Raw genomic sequence first — 23,080 nt, forward strand, 5'->3', positions numbered from 1 at the left:
CGTTGATGATGGTGTTGGAGTCGTGTTTGGCCACACAGCCGTAGGTGAACAGGGAGTACAGGAGGAGACTAAGTACACACCACTGATGGGCCCCAGTGTTGAGGATCAACGTGGCAGACGTGTTGTTGCCTAACCTAACCTAACCTGGTGGCGGCCCGTCAGTAAGTCCAGGATCCAGTTGCAAAGGGAGGTGTTTAGTCCCAGGGCAATATGGTGTTGAACGCTGTGCTGTTCATTGACTACAGCTTTCTCACATAGGTGTTTGTTTTGTCCAGGTGGGAAAGGGCAGTGTGGAGTGTGATTGAGATTGCATCATATGTGGATCTGTTGGGACGGTATGCGAATTGGGTATTCGGAAGGATGCTGTTGATGTGATTCATGACCAGCCTTTCAAAGCCCTTCATGACTACCGACATGAGTGCTACGGGTTGGTAATAATTTAGTCAGGTTACCTTCGCTTCCTTGGGCACAGGGACTATGGTGGTCTGCTTGAAACATGTAGGTATTAAAAACTCGGTCAGGAAGAGGTTGAAAATGTCAGTGAAGACACTTGCCAGTTGGTCCGCGCATGCTTTGAGTACTTGTCCTGGTAATCCATCTGACCCCACGGCTTTGTGAATGTTGACCTGTTTAAAGGTCTTGCTCACATCGGCTACCGAGAGCGTTATCACATAGTCATCAAGAACAACTGGTGCTCTCGTGCATGTTTCAGTGTTGCTTGCCTCGAAGCGAGCATAAAAGTAATTTAGCTCATCTGGTAGGCTCGCGTCGTTGGGCAGCTCGCGTCTGGGTTTCCCTCTGTAGTCCGTAATAGTTTTCAATCCATGCCACATCCGACGAGCGTGAGAGACAGTGTAGTAGGATTCAATCTTAATCCTGTATTGACGCTTTGCTTGTTTGATGGTTTGTCTGAGGGCATAGCGGGATTTCTTAAAAGGGTCTGGATTAGTGACCCGCTCCTTGAAAGCGGCAGCTCTAGCCTTCAGCTCGATGTGGATGTTTCCTGTAATCCATGGCTTCTGGTTTGGATATGTACGTATGGTCACTGTGGGGACAACGTCATCGATGCACTTATTGATGAAGCCGATGACTGAGGTGGTATACTCCTCAATGCCATTAAATGAATCCCAGAACATATTCCAGTCTGTGCTAGCAAAACAGTCCTGTAGCGTAGCATCCGCGTCATCTGACCACTTCTGTATCTCTGTGTGTGGTGTAAAGGTGGTGTAGAGTTTTTTTCCTCTGGTTGCACATGTGACATCCTGACAAAAATTTGGTAAAACTGATATAAGGTTGCCTGGATTAATGTCCCCGGCCACTAGGACCGCTGCTTCTGGATGAGCATTTCTTGTTTGCTTATGGCCTTATAGAGTTGGTTGAGTACGGTCTTTGTACAATTGGTCTGTGGTGGTAAATAGACGGCTATGAATAATATAGATGAGAACTCTTGGTTGATAGTGTGGTCTACAGCTTACCATAAGGTACTCTACCTCAGGCGAACAATACCTTGAGACTTCTTTAATATTAGACATCACGTACCAGCTGTTATTGACAAATAGACACACCCCCTCACCCCTCGTCTTACCAGACGTAGCATCTCTGTTCTGCTTTTCATGGAAAAATCCACCAGCTCTATTTTATCCGTGTCACCTCACAAGTCCTCAACTGGCAGTTTCATTAAATAGTACCCGCAAAACACCAGTCTCAACATCAACAGTGAAGAGGCGACTCCGGGATTCTGGCCTTCTAGGCAGAGTTGCAAAGAAAAAGCCATATCTCAGACTGGCTAATAAAAATATTAAGATGTGCAAAATTACACAGACACTGGACAGAGGAACTCTGCCTAGAAGGCCAGTAAATATTCTGATTCTCCAGATAGTCAACTAGTCTAAAGAAAGCCAGTTTTATTGCTTCTTTAATCAGAACGACAGTTTTCAGCTGTGCTAACATAATTTCAAAACGGTTTTCTAATGATCAATTAGCCTTTTAAAATGATGAACTTGGATTAGCTAACACAACGTGCCATTAGAACACAGGAGTGATGCTTTCTGATAATGGGCCTCTGTCACTGTGGCAGACCAGGGGGTTGGGTCAAAACGTTTACACAGATCAGACACGGACAGAGTAGGATTAGCTCAGTTTCAAAGGTGTTTATTAAAATAATAGTTCAAAAGAAAAGGTCTCCCTCATGAGACCCTCTCCGGGATACCGTCTTCTGGGCTCCGGGTCTTACTGTATCCTGTGGGGGTAAAAACTGAACTCACTCCTGTTACCTCCGCCACCGCCCCCAACTATACGGGAGTTCTTTCTTCCCCCAGTCCTCTCCTGTGTGCTGCCCTTCTGGCAGCTTCATGGGACTTGTACAGCTGGTGAGCAATCAGCCCTTGATTACTCACAAACTCCCAATCAGCCCCAATTAGTCCTGGCCGGAGAGCCCTTTGAGACCTGGCACGTCCAGCAGATGGAGCCATCACCTCGTGATGTATACTCCGTCTGTCACCAGGCCTCGACGAGTCTCCCCCTGGTGGCTGACCTGCTGTACGCCACAATGCCTATGTAGATATTCAATTAAAAAGCTGCCGTTTCCAGGTACAATAGTAATTTACAATATTAACAATGTCTAAATTGTATTTCTGATCAATTTGATGTTATTTTAATGGACAAAGATATGCTTTTCTTTAAAAAAAAGGACATTTATAAGTGACCCCAAACTTTTGAACGGTAGTGTATACAGTACACCAATGATATTGAATGACATTTGTGGAGATAAAGTTTTTGTAATAATCATACTTTCCAGAATATTTTTATTCTTGAATTCAATCTGTTCACACTTAATCACATTCTTTACAAATGCCAAAATTCTACCTCCCGTCTCCTGTGCTCTATCTTGTATCCTGCTGGCACTGTATAAATACTGTACTAGCAGACCCACTCCAAAAAGAAAATCCCCTTTTCAGGGCCCTGTCTTTCAAAGATAATTCACAGATCTTCATTGTAAAGGGTTTAACCTCTTGATTCTAGCCATCCCGGATTCGGGATCGTGAATACAGCCTCAAGCTCATTACCATAACGCAACGTTAACTATTCATGAAAATCGCAAATGAAATGAAATAAATATGCTAGCTCTCAAGCTTAGCCTTTTGTTAACAACACTGTCATCTCAGATTTTCAAAATATGCTTTTCAACAATAGCAAAACAAGCATTTGTTTAACAGTATTGATAGCTAACGTAGCATTTAGCGTTAGCATTCAGCGGGCAACATTTTCACAAAAACAAGAAAAGCATTCAAATAAAATAATTTACCTTTGAAGAACTTCAGATGTTTTCAATGAGGAGACTCTCAGTTAGATAGCAAATGCTCAGTTTTTCCAAAAATATGATTTGTTTAGGACAAATCGCTCCGTTTTGTTCATCACGTTTAGCTACGAAATAAACCTGTATCCAGGAGTGTAATTATCCCGCAAGCTCATTAGCATAACACAACATTAACTATTCATGAAAATCGCAAATGAAATGAAATAAATATATTAGCTCTCAAGCTTAGCCTTTTGTTAACAACACTGTCATCTCAAATTTTCAAAATATGCTTTTCAACCATAGCAAAACAAGCATTTGTGTAACAGTATTGATAGCTAGCGTAGCATTTAGCGTTAGCATTCAGCGGGCAACATTTTCACAAAAACAAGAAAAGCATTCAAATAAAATCATTTACCTTTGAAGAACTTCGGATGTTTTCAATGAGGAGACTCTCAGTTAGATAGCAAATGTTCAGTTTTTCCTGAAAGATTCTTTGTGTAGGAGAAATTGCTCCGTTTTGTTCGTCACGTTTGGCTACCAAAAAAAACGAAAATTCAGTCATCGAAATGCCGAACTTTTTTCCAAATTAACTCCATAATATCGACTGAAACATGGTAAACGTTGTTTAGAATCAATGCTCGAGGTGTTTTTCACATAACTCTTCGATGATATATCGTTCGTGGAAGTCTCCTCTCTCCTCTGAATCACATGGCTGAATGCGTGCAGCTGAAGATTACGCACCAATTTCGACAAAGGACACCGGGCGGACACCTGGTAAATGTAGTCTCTTATGGCCAATCTTCCAATGATATGCCTACAAACACGTTACAATGCTGCAGACACCTTGGGGAAACGGCAGAACGTGTAGGCTCGTTCAGGGCGTATTCACTGCCATATAAGGAGACAATGGAAAACATTGCCTCAAAATGTTGCTCATTTCCTGTTTGAAGTTTCATCTTGGTTTCGCCTGTAGCATCAGTTCTGTGGCACTCACAGATAATATCTTTGCAGTTTTGGAAACGTCAGAGTGTTTTCTTTCCAAAGCTGTCAATTATATGCATAGTTGAGCATCTTTTCGTGACAAAATATCTTGTTTAAAATGGGAACGTTTTTTTATCCATAAATTAAAAGAGCGCCCCCTATATCCAAGAAGTTAAACACTGTTTCCCATGCTTGTTCAATGGCCCATAAACAATTAATGAACATGCACCTGTGGAACGGTCGTTAACCTCTTGCTTCTACTTGGGACGCTTGCGTCCCAACTAGAGCTCTGGAAATGCAAATGCGCTACGCTAAATGCTAATAGTATTAGTTAAAACTCAAAAGTTCATTAAAATACACATGCAGGGTATCAAATTAAAGCTACACTCGTTGTGAATCCAGGCAACAAGTCAGATTTTTAAAATGCTTTTCGGCGACAGCATGAAAAGCTATTATCTGATAGCATGCACCAATACACTACAACACAAAAGCACAGCAGGGGACGTAAACAAAATAATTAGCATTTCGGCGTTACACAAACCGCACAATAAAATAGAAAACAGTCATTACCTTTCACCATCTTCTTTGTTGGCACTCCTAGATGTCCCATAAACACTATTGGGTCTTTATTTCGATTAAATCGGGCCATATAAAGCCAAGATATCGTTATATGTAGACTGTGTGATAAACGAAAAAACAGCGATTTCACAACGTAACGTCATTTTTAAAATTCAAAAAAGTAGACGATAAACTTTCACAAAACACTTCAAATACGTTTGTAATGCTACTTTAGGTATTAGTAAACGTTAATAGCGATAAAAATCATCCGTAGGCGATGTAAAAATCATTGGCTGTCGTCTTGGAAAAAAAATTCACGAGAGAGCTCTTCCGGAATGATCTGGGCGGAGACCGGAGGTAAGTGGTGCCCCTGTTTCGGTTCAACCAAGAATCAAAGATGATTCAATTCACAAGACTCTAGACAACATGGGGATGCTGTGGGAGTTGAATGCTCGGTCTTATCTAATTCGGCTCACTGTTAACAATTGCTGGAAGTGGCGCAAGGATATTTATTTCCATTTTCTGTGATCAGGTTTTCCTGCGCTTTCCGATGTAACGCACATTATGTTATAGCCACAGTCGTGATTTAACCAGTTTTAAAAACGTCCGAGGGTTTCCTATCCACACATTCTAACCATATGAACGTACTATATTCCTGGCATGAGTAGCAGGGCGCTGAAATGTTGCACGATTTTTAACAAAATGTTCAAAAAAGTAGAGGGTAGGAGCAACTAGTTAAGACACTAACAGCTTACAGACGATTGGCAATTAAGGTCACAGTTATGAAAAGTTAGGACACTAAAGAGGCCTTTCTACTGACTGAAAAACAACAAAAGAAAGATGCCCAGGGTCCCTGCCTCATCTGCGTGAACGTGCCTTGGGCATGCTGCAAGGAGGCATGACGACTGCAGATGTGGCCAGGGAAATAAATTGCAATGTCTGTACTGTGAGACAGCGCTACAGGGAGACAGGACAGACAGCTGATCGTCCTCGCAGTGGCAGACCACGTGTAACAACACCTGCACAGGATTGGTACATCCGAACATCACACCTGTTATACCAGGAACGCACAATCCCTCCATCGGGGCTCAGACTGCCCGCAATAGGCTGAGAGAGGCTGGAATGAGGGCTTGTATAGGCCTGTTGTAAGGCAGGTCCTCACCAGACACCATATGCAACAATGTCGCATATGGGCACAAACCCACCGTCGCTGGACTAGATAGGACTGGCAAAAGGTGCTCTAAACTGACGAGTCGCGGTTTTGTCTCAGCAGGGGTGATTGTCGGATTCGTATTTATCATAGAAGAATGAGTGTTACACCGAGGCCTGTACTATAGAGCGGGATCGATTTGGAGGTGGAGGGTCCATCATTGTCTGGGGCGGTGTGTCACAGCATCATCGGACTGAGCTTGTTATCATTGCAGGCAATCTCAACACTGTGCATTACAGGGAAGACATCCTCCTCCCTCATGTAGTACCCTTCCTGCAGGCTCATCCGGACCCTCCAGCATGCAATGCCACCAGCCATACTGCTCGTTCTGTGCGTGATTTCCTGCAAGAAGGGAATGTCAGTGTTCTGTAATGGCCAGCGAAGAGCTTGAATCTCAATCCCATTGAGCACTCCTGGGACCTGTTGGATCGGAGGGTGAGGGCTAGGGCCATTCCCCCCAAGTAATTGCAGGTGCCTTGGTGGGAGAGTGGGGTAACATATCTCACAGCAAGAACTGGCAAATCTGGTGCAGTCCATGAGGAGGAGATGCACTGCAGCACCTAATGCAGCTGGTGGCTACACCAGATACTGGCTGTTACTTTAGATTTTGATCCCCCCCCCACCTCCTTTGTTCAGAGACACATTATTCAATTTCTGTTAGTCACATGTCTGTGGAACTTGTTCATTTTATGTCTCAGTTGATAAATCTTGTTATGTTCATACAAATATTTACACATGTTAAGTTTGATGAAACTAAACGCAGTGAGATGTGAGATGATGTTTCTTTTTTGCTGAGTTTAGTTTGTTGAGTGCCAGCATCGGTTTGTGGTGGTAAGCAGACAGTTACGAAAAATATAGATGAAACCTCTTGGTAAATAGTATGGTCTATAGCTTATCAGGAGGCATTCGAACTCAGGCAAGCAGAACCTCGAGACGTCCTTAATATTAGAGATTGCGCACCAGCTGTTGTTCACAAAGAGACTCACACTCCCGCCCTTCAGTTGATGAGACGCTGCCATTCTGTCCTGTCGATGCATAGAAAAACAGCTAGATTTATATTAACCATGTCCTCGTACAGCCACTACTCAGTGAAGCATAGGATATTCCGGTCCCATTTATAAGATCGTCTCAAACAGAGCCCGTGTACTTTGTTTTCCAGTGTTTGTACATTCGCCAATAGAACAGAGGGTAGAGGCATTTTATTTACTCGTCGCCGTAGTTTCATCAGGGTGCCCCCAAGTTGGCCTCTATATATTGCTTTTCCTCTTCCGGTGCCTTAGATTAGGGCCTGGTCTCAGGTCAGCAGTATGTTCTGCGTGAGCTGAGTTATTGAAGTAGACTTCTTCCTCCAAATCAAGGTTAGTGATCACTGTTCTGATGTCCAGAAGATCTTTTCGGTCATAGGAAACGATGACGGAAACATTATGTATAAAAACAGTTAAAATCAGTGCAAAAAACCACACGAAATAGTATAACTGGTCAGCAGCCCGTAAAACGTTTACTCCCAGTGCCATTCTTCCTTCACAGTATGTGTGTGTGTGTGTGTGCGTGTGCGCGTGTGCGTGGCCACTCTGATCATACACCTGTCCTGCTCTCTTGCAGATGTGGACATCCTCCAGAGGCTGGGGCTCAAGGGAGAGAAGCCATCAAGCTCCATCCGTCCAGGGATCATTCCGTTCCGATCGGGAGTCATCCTCACCCAACAGGCACGTGTGGAGGCCCCTGCCCGCTCAGTCATACCACCGTCCTACTGGCCCAACCTGGCGCTGCTTCTGAGTGTGCGTTCCCACCGTGTCAACAACGCCTTCCTCTTCACCGTGCTCAGCGGCCACCGCCGGCTCCTGCTAGGCCTGCAGCTGACCCCGGGGCAGCTTGTCCTCCACACAGGGCCCAAGAGCGCCGTCCCACTCCACTACGACCTCTGCGATGGCCAGTGGCACCATCTGGCTCTGGACATCCGTGACCAAAGGGTGACTCTATACTCTGCCTGTGGGAAGCAGAGCGTTCACGCAGACTTGACTTCGGTAGACAGAGAAGGCCTGGACCCTGAGAGCTCCTTCCTGCTCGGGAAGATGGGCCAGGGCTCGGTGCAGTTCGAGGGTGCCATTTGCCAGTTTGACCTTATCCCCTCCTCCCAGGCAGCTCACAACTACTGCAGGTACATTAAGAAACAGTGCAGGGAGGGTGACACCTACAGGCCAAACATAGCACCCCTCTTAACCCGAGACCCCAACATCACGGCCAGCCTGGCCCTGCCAGCTCCCGCCGAGCTGAATAGGAAGCCCATGGTCATGAACCTAGCAAGGAGCGCCACTGCAGCTGCCTCTGCTGTTAGGCATGTGGTGCCGGCCATCCTGCTAAAGCCCACCCCTACGACCACTCCTTCTCCTCTGCCTGGTACTGTGATGTTACTCATGACAGGGCCTGGGCTAGCCTTCCCGACCAAGGCCCAGAGCGAGACCATTACAGCACCACACAGGAATGGAGTCACCCCTCCCTCCTCCCCCAAAACCTACCCCATCACTCAGAAATCCCACAAGCCCACCCATATCAAGCCCGCCAATGTCAAGCCCACCCCTGTTAAGCCTGCCAATTTCAAGCCCACCCCTCCCAAGCCCACCCCTGCCAAGCCCATCCTAGCCAAGCCCACCTCTCACAGCATCCCCAAGAAGACCACCTTGGGGCTGGAGGCAAAGCAGAAACCCTCTTTCACTGCTGCGGCCAAGCCTACCAAGAAGAAGCCAGACTCTGCCCTTCTAGCCCAGGGGGCAGTCAGCCCTGGGCCAAAGAAACCACAGCCTACAGCACCCAAAAAGACAATAGCCCAGCCTAAAGTCACAGCCACTCGCCAATTCAAAGCCACCAATGCACCTGCCAATCCAAAGCTATCGAAAGCCACCAATGCACCTGTCACCCAACGGCCCACCAGACCCACCTATGCAACCTTTAACTTCCCCGCCACGGGCTGGTGGCAGACGTATGATGTGGAGCCGACCCATTTTCCTCTACTTTTGCCAGGACCCCAAGGGCTAAAGGGTGAACCAGGCCTTGCGGTAAGAGCCTCTTAATACTCTTTCCTACCAACTGGGGATGCATAAGATATTGTATTTAGCGCACAAAGGCAGTGTACATATGTGTTTTCATGTGTGCATGAGTGAGTATGTGCGAGGTGGAAGTGTGTAGCAGGTTGAGTTATTAAACTCACTGGAGTGGTGAAAGTAGAGCATATGTGAGCCCTCTCTTCCTCATCCTACCCCCGTCCCCTCTTACTCTCTCTCCCAGACTCTATTCCAGTCTGATTACAGACCTCTATCCCTCCTCACTGTGAACAATCGAGGCTCAGTGACGTTCTGCTGAGGGAATATGGGGGGGAACACAGCCTCTTCAATGCTCTGCCAGCCCAGGTATAGAAAGTGGGGAGGAGGACAGGAGGGCTGGGTCTGTGATCAGAGAACCCTTCAGTATATATATAGCCAGATGTCTACAGTGGAAAGTGGGGGTGGGGGGAGAAAGGAAGATGACTGAAGACAAAAGAGAGAAAGAGAGATGGAGAGAGAACATTGTGGTCATGGTTCACAAAGTTTCTTTGTTCAAATGTCTCTCCTTTTTCTCAGTTTGTTTGTCTTTACTGTCCTCTTCTGCTTTTCAAAACACAACAACATCAAATGTATATCTATTCGTACATACAGAGTACAAAGCATGTCAGTGTCCTTGTTTGAAGTGAAAGGCTGCTAGGGTTTAGCTTTGGGGTAGTGGGGCAAGCTAGCTGGAGTCATATTGTCACTGCAGGCTAAAGGTCACTGCAAGGTTCACTCCGTCGATCGACATGCTTGCATGTGCATGGATGGAGCTGGATTTTTGGGGGCAGACTGCACCTTTGTCCACATCGTTGTTGAGCTCCACCCAGAGTGGAGCAAGTCTGACTTGAGTAGTGTCTATCCACTAGGGGGAGCCAGAGTATCTTAACAAGCAAAATTAGCCTTGTGTAGTGTTTATCCACTAGGGGGAGCCAGAGTAGCTTACCAAGCAAGATGGGCCTTGTAGAGTGTATATCCACTAGGGGGAGCCAGAGTAGCTTACCAAGCAAGATGAGCCTTGTGTAGTGTATATCCACTAAGGGGAGCCAGAGTAGCTTACCAAGCAAGAGGAGCCTTGTGTAGTCCATATCCACTAGGGGGAACCAGAGTACGCTACCAAGCAAGATGAGCCTTGTGTAGTGTATATCCACGAAGGGGAGCTAGAGTAGCTTACCAAGCAAGAGGAGCCTTGTGTAGTGTATATCCACTAGGGGGAACCAGAGTAGCTTACCAAGCAAGATGGGCCTTGTGGAGTGTATATCCACTAGGGGGAGGTAGAGTAGCTTACCAAGCAAATCAAATCAAATTTTATTTGTCACATACACATGGTTAGCAGATGTTAATGCGAGTGTAGCGAAATGCTTGTGCTTCTAGTTCCGACAATGCAGTACTAACCAACAAGTAATCTAGCTAACAATTCCAAAACTACTACCTTATCGACACAAGTGTAAGGGGATAAAGAATATGTACATAAAGATATATGAGTGAGTGATGGCACAGAGCGGCATAGGCAAGATACAGTAGATGGTATTGAGTACAGTATATACATATGAGATGAGTATGTAAACAAAGTGGTATAGTTAAAGTGGCTAGTGATACATGTATTACATAAAGATGCAGTAGATGATATAGAGTACAGTATATACATATACATATGAGATGAATAATGTAGGGTATGTAAACATTATATTAGGTAGCATTGTTTAAAGTGGCTAGTGATATATTTGACATCATTTCCCATCAATTCCCATTATTAAAGTGGCTGGAGTTGAGTCAGTGTGTTGGCAGCAGCCACTCAATGTTAGTGTTGGCTGTTTAACAGTCTGATGGCCTTGAGATAGAAGCTGTTTAACAGTCTCTCGGTCCCAGCTTTGATGCACCTGTACTGACCTCGCCTTCTGGATGATAGCGGGGTGAACAGGCAGTGGCTCGGGTGGTTGTTGTCCTTGATGATCTTTATGGCCTTCCTCTGACATTGGGTGGTGTAGGTGTCCTGGAGGGCAGGTAGTTTGCCCCCGGTGATGCGTTGTGCGAGAGGAGCCTTGTGTAGTCTATATCCACTAGGGGGAACCAGAGTAGTTTACCAAGCAAGAGGAGCCTTGTGTAGTGGATATCCACTAGGGGGAGCCAGAGTAGAGCTTTAGCCAGTTTTAGAGAACTCCTTTGGATTCCTTGCTGCAAGATGGAGGATCCTGGGACGAGTCAATGAGGTTGGTCCAGGGCAAGCTGAGACCATTGTGAAGGCCTGCGTGGCCCTCTACAACTACCTTTGCATCACAGACACTGACAGAGTCATCAACACGGTACACCCACCCCACGTTTGTTGACCACTCCACACCCATTGGGGACCTGTGCCCAGGAGAGTGAAGGCAGGTGGTACAAGAGGACACCAGCTTCCTGGACCCAAGGAACATGTTGGCAGACGGCAAGCAGACGGCAACCAGAGTTGCTAAAGACGTGTCCAACAACCTCAAGGAGTACTTCCTCACACCAGCTGGTAGAGTGTCTTTCCAGGATGCTGCCATCACACATGACACCCTACAGTAAATATGTTCTCTTTCTCTGGGAGATTACTGTTTATACAGTATGTCATGTTGTGAGCTACTGTTTTTCTTATTCACACATTACCAATCACAATAAAGATTACCGTAATGACAGTCACTTCATCCTCATGTTGTTTTAGTTTGTCATATACAGTATATTAAGACTAGATCCTCAAGACAGTAACCTAATCTACATTACCATGTAAAGCCTTGTGTAATGTGTAGTGGGAACCTTCCTACCATGGTACATTGGTGAGAATGACTGTCCAGCTGTAGGCAATAAGAACAGACTCCCAAGACATTAACCTAATTTAAATAGCTCATTTACAAAGCAGTACAAGTTTACTGAGTGACTGATACAGAACAGTCATATTTTATGCCACAAGTATAAATAATCAGACAGACATTTGCAGACCTTTTGCTAGATATTTTTCACCAGGTGACGATCACAAGAGGAAATACCACAGGAGGAAAATAGTGCAATTAAAGAAATCATCTGAACCAACATCTGCACAAATGTGTTTAGCACACAACACAGGGTCAAGAGATGAGGCAGAGGTAGATGGAGTGTCAGGGCAGAGAGTGAAGGTGCGCCTTGAAGCGTTGGATGTTGGTGAGAAGGGCAGGGGACAGTATGAGCCAGGCCAGGAAGAAGATGTACCAAGGGGCGATGAACCATCTGTCAGGGCTCAGCTCTGTCTCTGTGCTTTCCCCAACACCATGCCCTTCCAACACCTACAAGCAGATGGCAAATTATTTTGAATACCTTGCAAGCAATCTTAAAACATCTCCATGGGCTCCTTTTGAGTTTAATGTTCACTCAATAGAATTGATTTAATAAACATCTCAATCTAAGTAGCACATACACACCACAGTGTCTGTTTTCAGATGTTTGAACTAGCCCTGCAAATCATTATGATAACAACACAGGCACAGGATATTTCCCAAGCACAATTTCTCCCATACAGAACTGAGCTGATTTCACGTTTTAACAACATCTGCTAAACATAAGATCACAACCACACACACATTGATCAAAAGGACTCACAGTGAGTACATAAAGTGCCTTCGGAAAGTATTTAAACCCCTTGACCGCACACACATTTGTTACATTGCAGCCTCGTTCTAAAATTGATTCAATTGTTTTTTCCCCCTCAATCCACACACCATAAGGACAAAGCAAAAGTGGGTTGTTAGAAATGTATGCAAATTGATTAAAAGAAAATTAAAATATCACATTTACATAAGGATTCAGACCCTTTACTCTACTTGGTTGAAGCACCTTTGGCAGCGATTATAGTCTTGAGTCTTCTTGGGTATGATGCTACAAGCTTGGTACACCTGTATTTGGGGAGTTTCTCACATTCTTCTCTGCAGATCCTCTCAAGCTCTGTCAGGTTGGACGGGGAGCGTCACTGCACAGCTATTTTCAGGTCTTTCCAGAGATGTTTGATCGGGTTCAAGTCTGGGCTCTGGTTGGGCCACTCAAGGACATTCAGAGACTTGTCCCTAAGCCACGTTGTCTTGGCTGTGTGCTTGTTGTCTTGTTGTTGTCTTGTTGGAATGTGAACCTTCGCCCCAGTCTGAGGTCCTGAGCACTCTGGAGCAGGTTTTCATCAAGGATGTCTCTGCACTTTGCTACGTTCATCTTTGCCTCGATCCTGACTAGTTTCCCAGTCCCTGCCTCTGAAAAGCATTCCCACAGCATGATGCTGTCACCACCATGCTTCGTCTTAGGGATGGTGCCAGGTTTTCCATCAGATGTGATGCTTTGCGTTCAGGCCAAAGTGTTCAATCTTGGTATCATCAGACCAGACAATCTTGTTTCTCATGGTCTGAGAGTCTCCCTGGGGCCGTCCAAGCGGGCTGTGATGTGCCTTTTACTGAGGAGTGGCTTCCGTCTGGCTACTCTACCATAAAGGCCTGATTGGTGGAGTGCTGCAAAGATGGTTGTCCTTCTGCAAGGTTCTCCCATCTCCACACAGTAGAGCTCTTTCAGAGTGACCATCGGGTTCTTGGTCACCTCCCTGATCAAGGCCCTTCTCCCCTGATTGCTCAGTTTGGCCGGGCAACCAGCTCTAGTCAGAGTCTTGGTGGTTCTAAACGTCTTCCATTCAAGAATGATGGAGGCCACTGTGTTCTTGGGGATCTTCAATGCTGCAGACATTTTTTGGTACCCTTTCCTAGATCTGTGTCTCGACACAATCCTGTCTCGGAGCACTACGGACAATTCTTTCGACCTCATGGCTTGGTTTTTGCTCTTGACATGCACTGTCAACTGTGGGACCTTATATAGACAGGTGTGTGCCTTTCCAAATTATGTCCAATCAATTGAATTTATCCCATGTGGACTTAAAAAAAAAAAGGTTTTCGCTTTGTCATTATGGTGTATGGTGTTTATTTAATACATTTTTGAATAAGGCTGTAACATAACAAAATGTGGAAAAAGTCCAGGGGTCTGAATATTTTCCGAATGCACCGGATGGGTGTCTGTCCGATGTTTTACATACACTATCATTCAAAAGTTTGGGGTCACTTAGAAATGTCCTTGAAAAGCACATTTGTTGTCCATTAAAATAACATCAAATTGATCAGAAATACAGTGTAGACATTGTTAATGTTGTAAATGACTATTGTAGCTGGAAACGGCAGATTTTTTTCTTGAATATCTACATAGGCATCAGAGGCCCATTATCAGCAACCATCACTCCTGTGTTTCAATGGCACGTTGTGTTATCTAATCCAAGTTTATCAGCTAATTTATCATTAGAAAACCCTTTTGTAATTATGTTAGCACAGCTGAAAAGTGTTTGTTCTGAATAAAGAAGCAATAAAACTGGACTTCTTCAGACTAGTTGAGTATCTGGAGCATCATCATTTGTGGGTTCAAGTACAGGCTCAAAATGGCCAGAAACAAAACACTTTCTTCTGAAACTCGTCAGTCTATTCTTGTTCAGAGAAATGAAGTCCATTTCATGTGAGAAATTACCAAGAAACTGAAGATCTCGTACAACGCTGTGAACTACTCCCTTCATAGAACAGCGCAAACTGGCTCTAACCAGAATAGAAAGAGGAGTGGAGGCAGCTTCAATACACTGTACCCGCAAAACGCCAGTCAAAGTGAAGAGGCGATTCCGGGATGCTTGCCACCTAGGCACATTTGCAAAGAAAAAGCCATATCTCAGATTGGCCAATTAAAATAAAGGATTATGATGGGCAAAAGAACACAAGCACGGGACAGAGGAACTCTGCCGAGAAGGCCAGCATCCCGGAGTCGCCTCTTCGCTGTTGATGTTGAGACTGGTGTTTTGCGACAACAACCTCTCCCTCAACGTGATCATGACTCAGGAGATTATTGTGGATTAAAGGAAAAGGAGGGCTGAGCACGCCCCCATTCACATCGATGGGGCTGTAGTGGAGCAACAAACTAACATGGCCAAGCACACCAAGACAGTGGTGAAAGAGGGCAGAACAAAACCTATTACCCCTCAGGAGACTGAAAAGATTTGGCTTCGGTCCTCAGATCCTCAAAAGGTTCTCTACAGCTGCACCGTCGAGAGCATCCTAACGGTTTGCATCACTGACGTTTTTTTGTTGGTATTTTTCTTAACACTGCATTGTTGCTTAAGGGCTTGTTAGTAAGCATTTCACTGGTGTACAAATGTCAGAGAGAACTCCCATTTGTTTCTGTAAAAGATATCACTGTTTCTCCTAGAACTGGATTGTCCTCCATTAATTGTAAGTCAACTAACTTGTTTGATAACTTTGTTTTGTTGTTGTTGTTTTGTTGTTGTATTCGGTAAATTTGGCAAATAACATTTGATTTGATTTTGATATATTCTTGTCCCACTTTGCTGTCTTAAGAAGAACACACTAACTGTAAGACACTAGATATGAGCATCTGCTAAATGACTAAAATGTAAGGGGTTTCTACCTGGAACCATAAGGGTTCTTCATAGGGTTATCCTATTGGGACAGCCATAGAACACTTTGGACCCTTTTTTTCTAAGAGTTCATAGCACCTACCGCTTTTTGGGAGCCCTGTTGTAGCACTCTGCAGCTCCAGTCACTCCTCTGTGTGAAAGCTGAGGACAGGGCCCAGTAAGAGATACAACACAGACATAGTTGAAGTGAGCCCAGGAAAGTCTATTTTCACTCCTGAGTGCCCTCCTGTAACACAATTTAAATGGCACAATGTCCACAATTAAGTGGACAATCAATCCAACTGAGATGTCCTCTTACAAAAGTCCACCCTTTTTCGCTAGAGTCACGGGTTAGAGCCAGGATGGTCTATAGCCTAATTAAAGTTAAGCTGTAGGAGACATGGGTCATGTTCAGTGGAAACCAAACAGGAGAAACACATGGTACACATGGCTGGAGGTTTATGCTGTTTTTGGCCAGTCATCAGGCAGTGTAGTGGTCACTTCTCTTTTTCCTCTTTTATGTTGAAAGTAAAATAAATGACCATGGGCCTAGTTTGATCAATTGAACACGTTGGCAGTGAAGCAGGAAATGTTCTGGTGCTTTTAGTGTTTCCTGCCCCCTGTACATACACAGATGCACGCACACACACAAACACACGTGACCCACCTGGCCTCTTATGAGCAGTACCAGTTTGGGATTTAGTTACATTACAGGAAAGGTGGTGTTTTTTTAAATTCATCTCCATTCAACCCAGATTCAGATTGAACTTGTTGAGTACTGTGTTAGTAGTGTGTGTGTGTGTGTGTGTGTGTGTGTGTGTGTGTGTGTGTGTGTGTGTGTAATCCAGACGTTAAAGAGTTATTCACTGTTGATATCGTTTAAAACCCTCTTAAAGAAGCATACGGGTATATAGAATAGTGTAAAAGTATACAGTACCAGTCAAAAGTTTGGACACACCTAGTCATTCAAGGTTTTTCTTTGTTTGTACTATTTTCTACATTGTATAATAATAGTGAAGATATGAAATAACACATATGGAATCATGTAATATCCAAAAAGGTATAATATATTATATATTTGAGATTCTTCAAAGTAGCCAGCCTTTGCCTTGCTGACAGCTTTGCACACTCTAGGCATTCTCTCAATCAGCTTCATGAGGTAGTCAACTGGAATGCATTTCAATTAACAAGTGTGCCTTGTTAAAAGTTAATTTGTGGAATTTCTTTCCTTTATGCATTTGAGCCAATCAGTTGTGACAAGGTAGGTGTGGTACACAGAAGATAGCCCTATTTGGTAAAATACCAAGTCCCTATTATGGTTGGAACAGCTCAAATAAGAAAAGAGAAACAACAGTCCATCATTACTTTAAGACATGAATGTCAGTCAATCCGGAAAATTCCAAGAAATTTCAAGTCGCAAAAACAATGAAGCACTATGAAGAAACTGGCTCTCATGAGGACCGCCACAGGAAAGGAAGACCCAGAGTTACCTCTGATGAGGAGGATAAATTCATTAGAGTTAACTGCACCTCAGATCGCAAATAACTGCTTCACAGAGTTCAAGTAACAGACACATCTCAACATAACTGTTCAGAGGAGACTGCATGAATCAGGCCTTTGTGGTCGATTTGCTGCAAAGAAACCACTACTAAAAGGACACCAATAAGAAGAAGAGACTTGATTGGGCCAAGAAACACAAACAATGGACATTAGACCAGTGGAAATCTGTCCTTTGGTCTGATGAGTTCAAATTTGAGACTTTTGGTTCCAACTGCCGTGTCTTTGTGAGACGCAGAGTAGGTGAACAGATGATTTCCGTATGTGTGGTTCCCACCGTGAAGCATGGAGGAGGAGGTGTGAAAGTGTGGGGGCCAACAAGTGCTCAGCATATGTGTTAACTCTTTCAAGACAGTTGGAAAATCATTCCTCATGAAGCTGGTTGATAGAATGCCAAGAGTGTGCAAAGCTGGCTACTTTGGGTGGCTACTTTGAATAACTTTTTTGGTTGCTACATGATTCCATATGTGTTATTTCATAGTTTTGACCTCTTCACTATTATTCTACAATGTAAAAATAAAGAAAAACCTTTGAATGAGTAGGTGCGTACAAACTTTTGACTGGTACTGTACATATATTTTTTCTTCATTTAAAAACAAAACTGAATGTGTGTGCTTTTTCTCCCACCTTACAGGGCCGTCCAGGACCACCAGGGAAGTCAGGCACACCAGGGAAGAGAGGTCCTCAGGTAAGCCTCTATTTCATCTCCCTGTCCCCAGTGTTGTTAGTTTGTTTGATTGTCTGTCTCCTCCCCTCTGTTAGCCAAGCTGTTTCACCTCTCTCCTTATACATCCCCTCTACCTCTCTTCCCCTCTCCCCCCTCCATCCCCAGGCCTGCTAACCTAACATAGAAATACCAGATCTCAGATCTCTGCTCTGAAATAGAGTTCTGTGGGTATAGCGATGGAACTGGTCATATAAGCAAATAAGATTTGTTGACTAGTCAAATCAAATCAATATTCCTTGGCTTACTGTGTGCATTAGTATCTGCTCGGCTGAAGGCTGTTTAACTTGGTCTGTTATGACGGTTGCTGCCACTGCATCAGAGGTCCAAACAAACACACACTAATCACCCCCCCCCCCAGGGAGGTAAAGGGGCTCTGCTACTCAGACACACCACCACACCCTTTGTATGCATTGCAGTCAGATTGACCCTAATAAGTGTAGGGCTGAGAGCGTTGACCTCCAGGCATAAACAGGAAAACTCACATAAAGAGACCTTTGAAAAGACTACCTATCTGACAGGATGCCTAAGAAAACCTCTAAACACAGAGGAATCTTAATTTGTGAGAGATAGAGAGATTAGCTAATCCTGTGGTAATAACAACATATTTAACTGTTTTGGATAACATACAAGGATGTATAATGCCAATCTACCAACGGGACACATCAGAGACCTTCTGTTCTCATATCAAGGATGCACTCTGCTCTTGCTCATGTGAAAAACATGAGAGTGAGATGAGATGGGGGTGCAGAAAGAGAGAAAGGGTGGGGGTATAAAAAGAAAGATGAATAAAGACAGACAAAGAGAGAGAGATTGAAATAGAGACAGAGATAGACCGGGAGAAATACTAATTGACTCTTTGGTAAAAACAACACATTTAACCTGTTGCTTCTACTCGGGACGCTTGCGTCCCAACTAGAGCTCTGGAAATGCAAATGCGCTACGCTAAATGCTAATAGTATTAGTTAAAACTCAAAAGTTCATTAAAATACACATGCAGGGTATCGAATTAAAGCTACACTCGTTGTGAATCCAGGCAACAAGTCAGATTTTTAAAATGCTTTTCGGCGAAAGCATGAGAAGCTATTATCTGATAGCATGCAACACCCCAAAAGACCCACAGGGGACGTAAACAAAATAATTAGCATTTCGGCGTTACACAAACCGCACAATAAAATAGAAAACATTCATTACCTTTCACCATCTTCTTTGTTGGCACTCCTAGATGTCCCATAAACACTATTTGGGTCTTTATTTCGATTAAATCGGTCCATATAAAGCCTAGATATCGTTATATGTAGACTGTGTGATAAACGAAAAAAACATCGTTTCAAAACGTAACGTCATTTTTTAAAATTCAAAAAGTCGACGATAAACTTTCACAAAACACTTCGAAATACGTTTGTAATGCAACTTTAGGTATTAGTAAACGTTAATAAGCGATAAAATTCATCAGGAGGCGATGTAAAGATCATTAGCTGTCCGTCTGGAAAAATGTCCGGCTAGAAACTCAACGAAAATATCCGGTCCTAGACCGGATTAGATACGGTGTCCTGCATGTGTTTGACCAAGAAAAAACTCGAAGGGAAATGACAAGACTCTAGACACCGTGTGGAAGCTGTAGGTACTGCAACCTCAGTCAATTAATTGTGGTTCACCTTTATCAATGGGATCAAGTAGCGCATGGATATATTTTCCCATTTTCAGTGATCAGTTTTTCCTGTGCTTTTCGATGTAAATGCCGTTCTGGTAAAGCCACAGCAGTGATTTAACCAGTTTTTTAAACGTCTGAGTGTTTTCTATCCACACAGACTAAGCAAATGCATATACTATATTCCTGGCATGAGTAGTAGGGCGCTGAAATGTTGCGCGATTTTTAACAGAATGTTCAAAAAAGTAGAGGGTCGACTTAAGAGGTTAATAGTTTTTTTTTAACCTTTATTTAACCTTTATTTAACCAGGTAGGCAAGTTGAGAACAAGTTCTCATTTACAATTGCAACCTGGCCAAGATAAAGCAAAGCAGTTCGACACATACAACGACACAGAGTTACACATGGAGTAAAACAAACATACAGTCAATAATACAGTATAAACAAGTCTATATACGATGTGAGCAAATGAGGTGAGATAAGGGAGGTAAAGGCAAAAAAAGGCCATGGTGGCAAAGTAAATACAATATAGCAAGTAAAACACTGGAATGGTAGATTTGCAGTGGAAGAATGTGCAAAGTAGAATTAAAAATAATGGGGTGCAAAGGAGCAAAATAAAAAAAAAATATATATAAATACAGTAGGGAAAGAGGTAGTTGTTTGGGCTAAATTATAGTTGGGCTATGTACAGGTGCAGTAATCTGTGAGCTGCTCTGACAGTTGGTGCTTAAAGCTAGTGAGGGAGATAAGTGTTTCCAGTTTCAGAGATTTTTGTAGTTCGTTCCAGTCATTGGCAGCAGAGAACTGGATGGAGAGGCGGCCAAAGAAAGAATTGGTTTTGGGGGTGACCAGAGAGATATACCTGCTGGAGCGCGTGCTACAGGTGGGTGATGCTATGGTGACCAGCGAGCTGACATAAGGGGGGACTTTACCTAGCAGGGTCTTGTAGATGACATGGAGCCAGTGGGTTTGGCGATGAGTATGAAGCGAGGGCCAGCCAACTCGAGCGTATAGGTCGCAATTGTGGGTAGTATTTGGGGCTTTGGTGACAAAACGGATTGCACTGTGATAGACTGCATCAAATTTGTTGAGTAGGATATTGGAGGCTATTTTGTAAATGACATCGCCGAAGTCGAGGATTGGTAGGATGGTCAGTTTTACAAGGGTATGTATGGTAGCATGAGTGAAGGATGCTTTGTTTGCGAAATAGGAAGCCAATTCTAGATTTAACTTTAGATTGGAGATGTTTGATGTGGGTCTGGAAGGAGAGTTTACAATCTAACCGGGCACCTAGGTATTTGTAGTTGTCCACGTATTCTAAGTCCGAGCCGTCCAGAGTAGTGATGTTGGACAGGCGGGCAGGTGCAGGCAGCGATCGGTTGAAGAGCATGCATTTAGTTGAACTTGTATTTAAGAGCAATTGGAGGCCACGGAAGGAGAGTTGTATGGCATTGAATAGTGTGCAGAAGACATGACCCTCACAGGGAGAAATATAAAGAGTTATACAGGGCTCTACAGAACGGTGAGGCTGCTTCTGTGGGCTTACGTTTAACACCTGCATATATAAAAGGTGCCTCTTAACTCCCCCCTAAAACAAATGCCTTTTCAATCTCTCGCCACCCTCAGGCCAGATGGAGGAATGGTTTCCATTTGAAAGATAAGCTCTTGTTGATTGCTGAAATAATCGGAATAATCGGAATAATCGGTAACCCAATTTTACACTGCAGGTTTAGCATTCCTCACTTTAGATAGTTGTTGTTCATTTCCAGGTTAGTCAACGACACTCTGAAATACCATAGTAGAATACTACTAGGGCTGTTGCAGTGACCATATTACCATCACTCCGGCAGTCATGTGCCATGATCGCAGTAAAATTCCATGTGACTGTTGAGTCACAGTAATCTTCTCTTATCCACTCTGGACATCCTTTGTTAGTGCCCAATTTGCTAATGACATTCAGGCCCGAATGGCCTGGTACTCAGGGCTCTATTGTTCCTCTAACCACTCTGACATCAATGAAAATGCAATCTTAAATCACAAACACATCATCAAAACAGTATGCTACTTTTAAAGCTCACCTCACTGTGATGATCAATTTGAAGGAAGAAGTTCAACAGCAGGTTGAAACTGAGTGCAAAACATGGTCATTGTGGATGTTGTTTCAAACACAACAAAATGGACAGCGCTTTCTAAGGTGAGGATTAATTCAAAAACATACATAGGCATATGCATAGGCTTGTGCCATTATACAATACATATTACATATTACGCATGGCAGAAAAACATAAAACAAAACTGATTTGAGATGTCTTGGTATAAAATTGGTCTAGACTCTACTCCACAATTAAACAAATTTGAGTAATTGCCTTTGAGTGTGGAATGTATTCATTTGCATATGCTACGCTCCAAAATGTATATCCACAAGTCTGGGAGAGAATGTACAGTGCATTTGGAAAGTATATTGACCCCTTCCCTTTTTCCACATTTTGTTACGTTACAGCCTTATTCTAAAATGGATGAAATATGTTTTCCCACATCAATCTACACACAATGCCCCATAATGACAAAGCGAAAACAGGTTTTTAGACATTTTTGCAAATTTATTACAAATAAAAAACAGAAAAACCTACATAGGTATTCAGACCCTTTGCCATGAGACTGGAATTTGGGCTCTGCATCCTGTTTCCATTGACCATTCTTGAGAGGTTTCTACAACTTGATTGGAGTCCACCTGTGGTAAATTCAATTGATTGGACATGATTTGGAAAAGGACACACCTGTCTATATAAGGTCCTATAGTTGACTGGGCATGTCAGAACAAAAACCAGGCCATGAGGTCGTAGAGCTCCGAGACAGGGTTGTGTCAATGCACAGATCTGGGGAAGGGTACCAAAACATTTCTGCAGCATTGAAGGTCCCCAAGGACACAGTGGCCTCCATCATTCTTAAATGGAAGAAGTTTGGAACCACCAAGAGTCTTCCTAGAGCTTATGCATACGCATAGGCTTATGAGCCCAAGCCTGAAAAGCAACCTGAATAAAACAACAATCATTCTGAATCTAAAATAATTGTACATATTAGTAAATACAAGATTAAATAGAGAATAGTTTGATGGGTGAAGATATGATAACTTGGCAAGGGAACAGCTGTGCAGCCTAAGGCAAGGAGCAGAGCGCAAGCTCTTTTCGCTACTTTCTCAAATCATCAACAGCCAATAGTTACATCATGCAGCCCATGTATGTTTTGATTTGTAAGACATTCTAAGGTTTGGATCAGTCACAACTAAAGTTGCCAAATAACTATAAATCTAGCGAATAGGACTTGTTTCAAATGATCACTTTTACGCTCAACATAGCCACTCCATATGTGCACTCGCTCCAGAATGGGAAATATACCCTCTCTATTTTATTCAGGTAAGTTCAATTATATTCTTGTTACGATAAAATCATAAAATATAAAATAATGCCACGGGACTTATAAGCATATCTTGTCAGCCAAATGAATAACAAGCCTACAGTTTACGGTGTGGAGCATAGCCTGGTAACATACAGTAGACCAA

At 43.6% G+C, this 23,080-nt stretch overlaps 1 protein-coding gene across 1 annotated transcript in view; it reads left to right on the plus strand.

Moving 5' to 3' along the window:
* The window catches only part of col27a1a (collagen, type XXVII, alpha 1a), a 250,288-nt gene that overhangs the window by 14,400 nt on the left and 212,808 nt on the right, over positions 1 to 23,080 (plus strand). Inside the window, exons 3-4 of the mRNA XM_029657740.2 lie at positions 7,650 to 9,100; positions 17,782 to 17,835. Of these exons, the coding sequence (XP_029513600.1) occupies positions 7,650 to 9,100; positions 17,782 to 17,835 (1,505 nt within the window). The remainder of the gene's footprint in view (positions 1 to 7,649; positions 9,101 to 17,781; positions 17,836 to 23,080) is intronic.

This window comes from Oncorhynchus nerka, linkage group LG4, assembly GCF_034236695.1.
Source record: "Oncorhynchus nerka isolate Pitt River linkage group LG4, Oner_Uvic_2.0, whole genome shotgun sequence".
Taxonomy (NCBI): Eukaryota; Metazoa; Chordata; class Actinopteri; order Salmoniformes; family Salmonidae; genus Oncorhynchus; species Oncorhynchus nerka.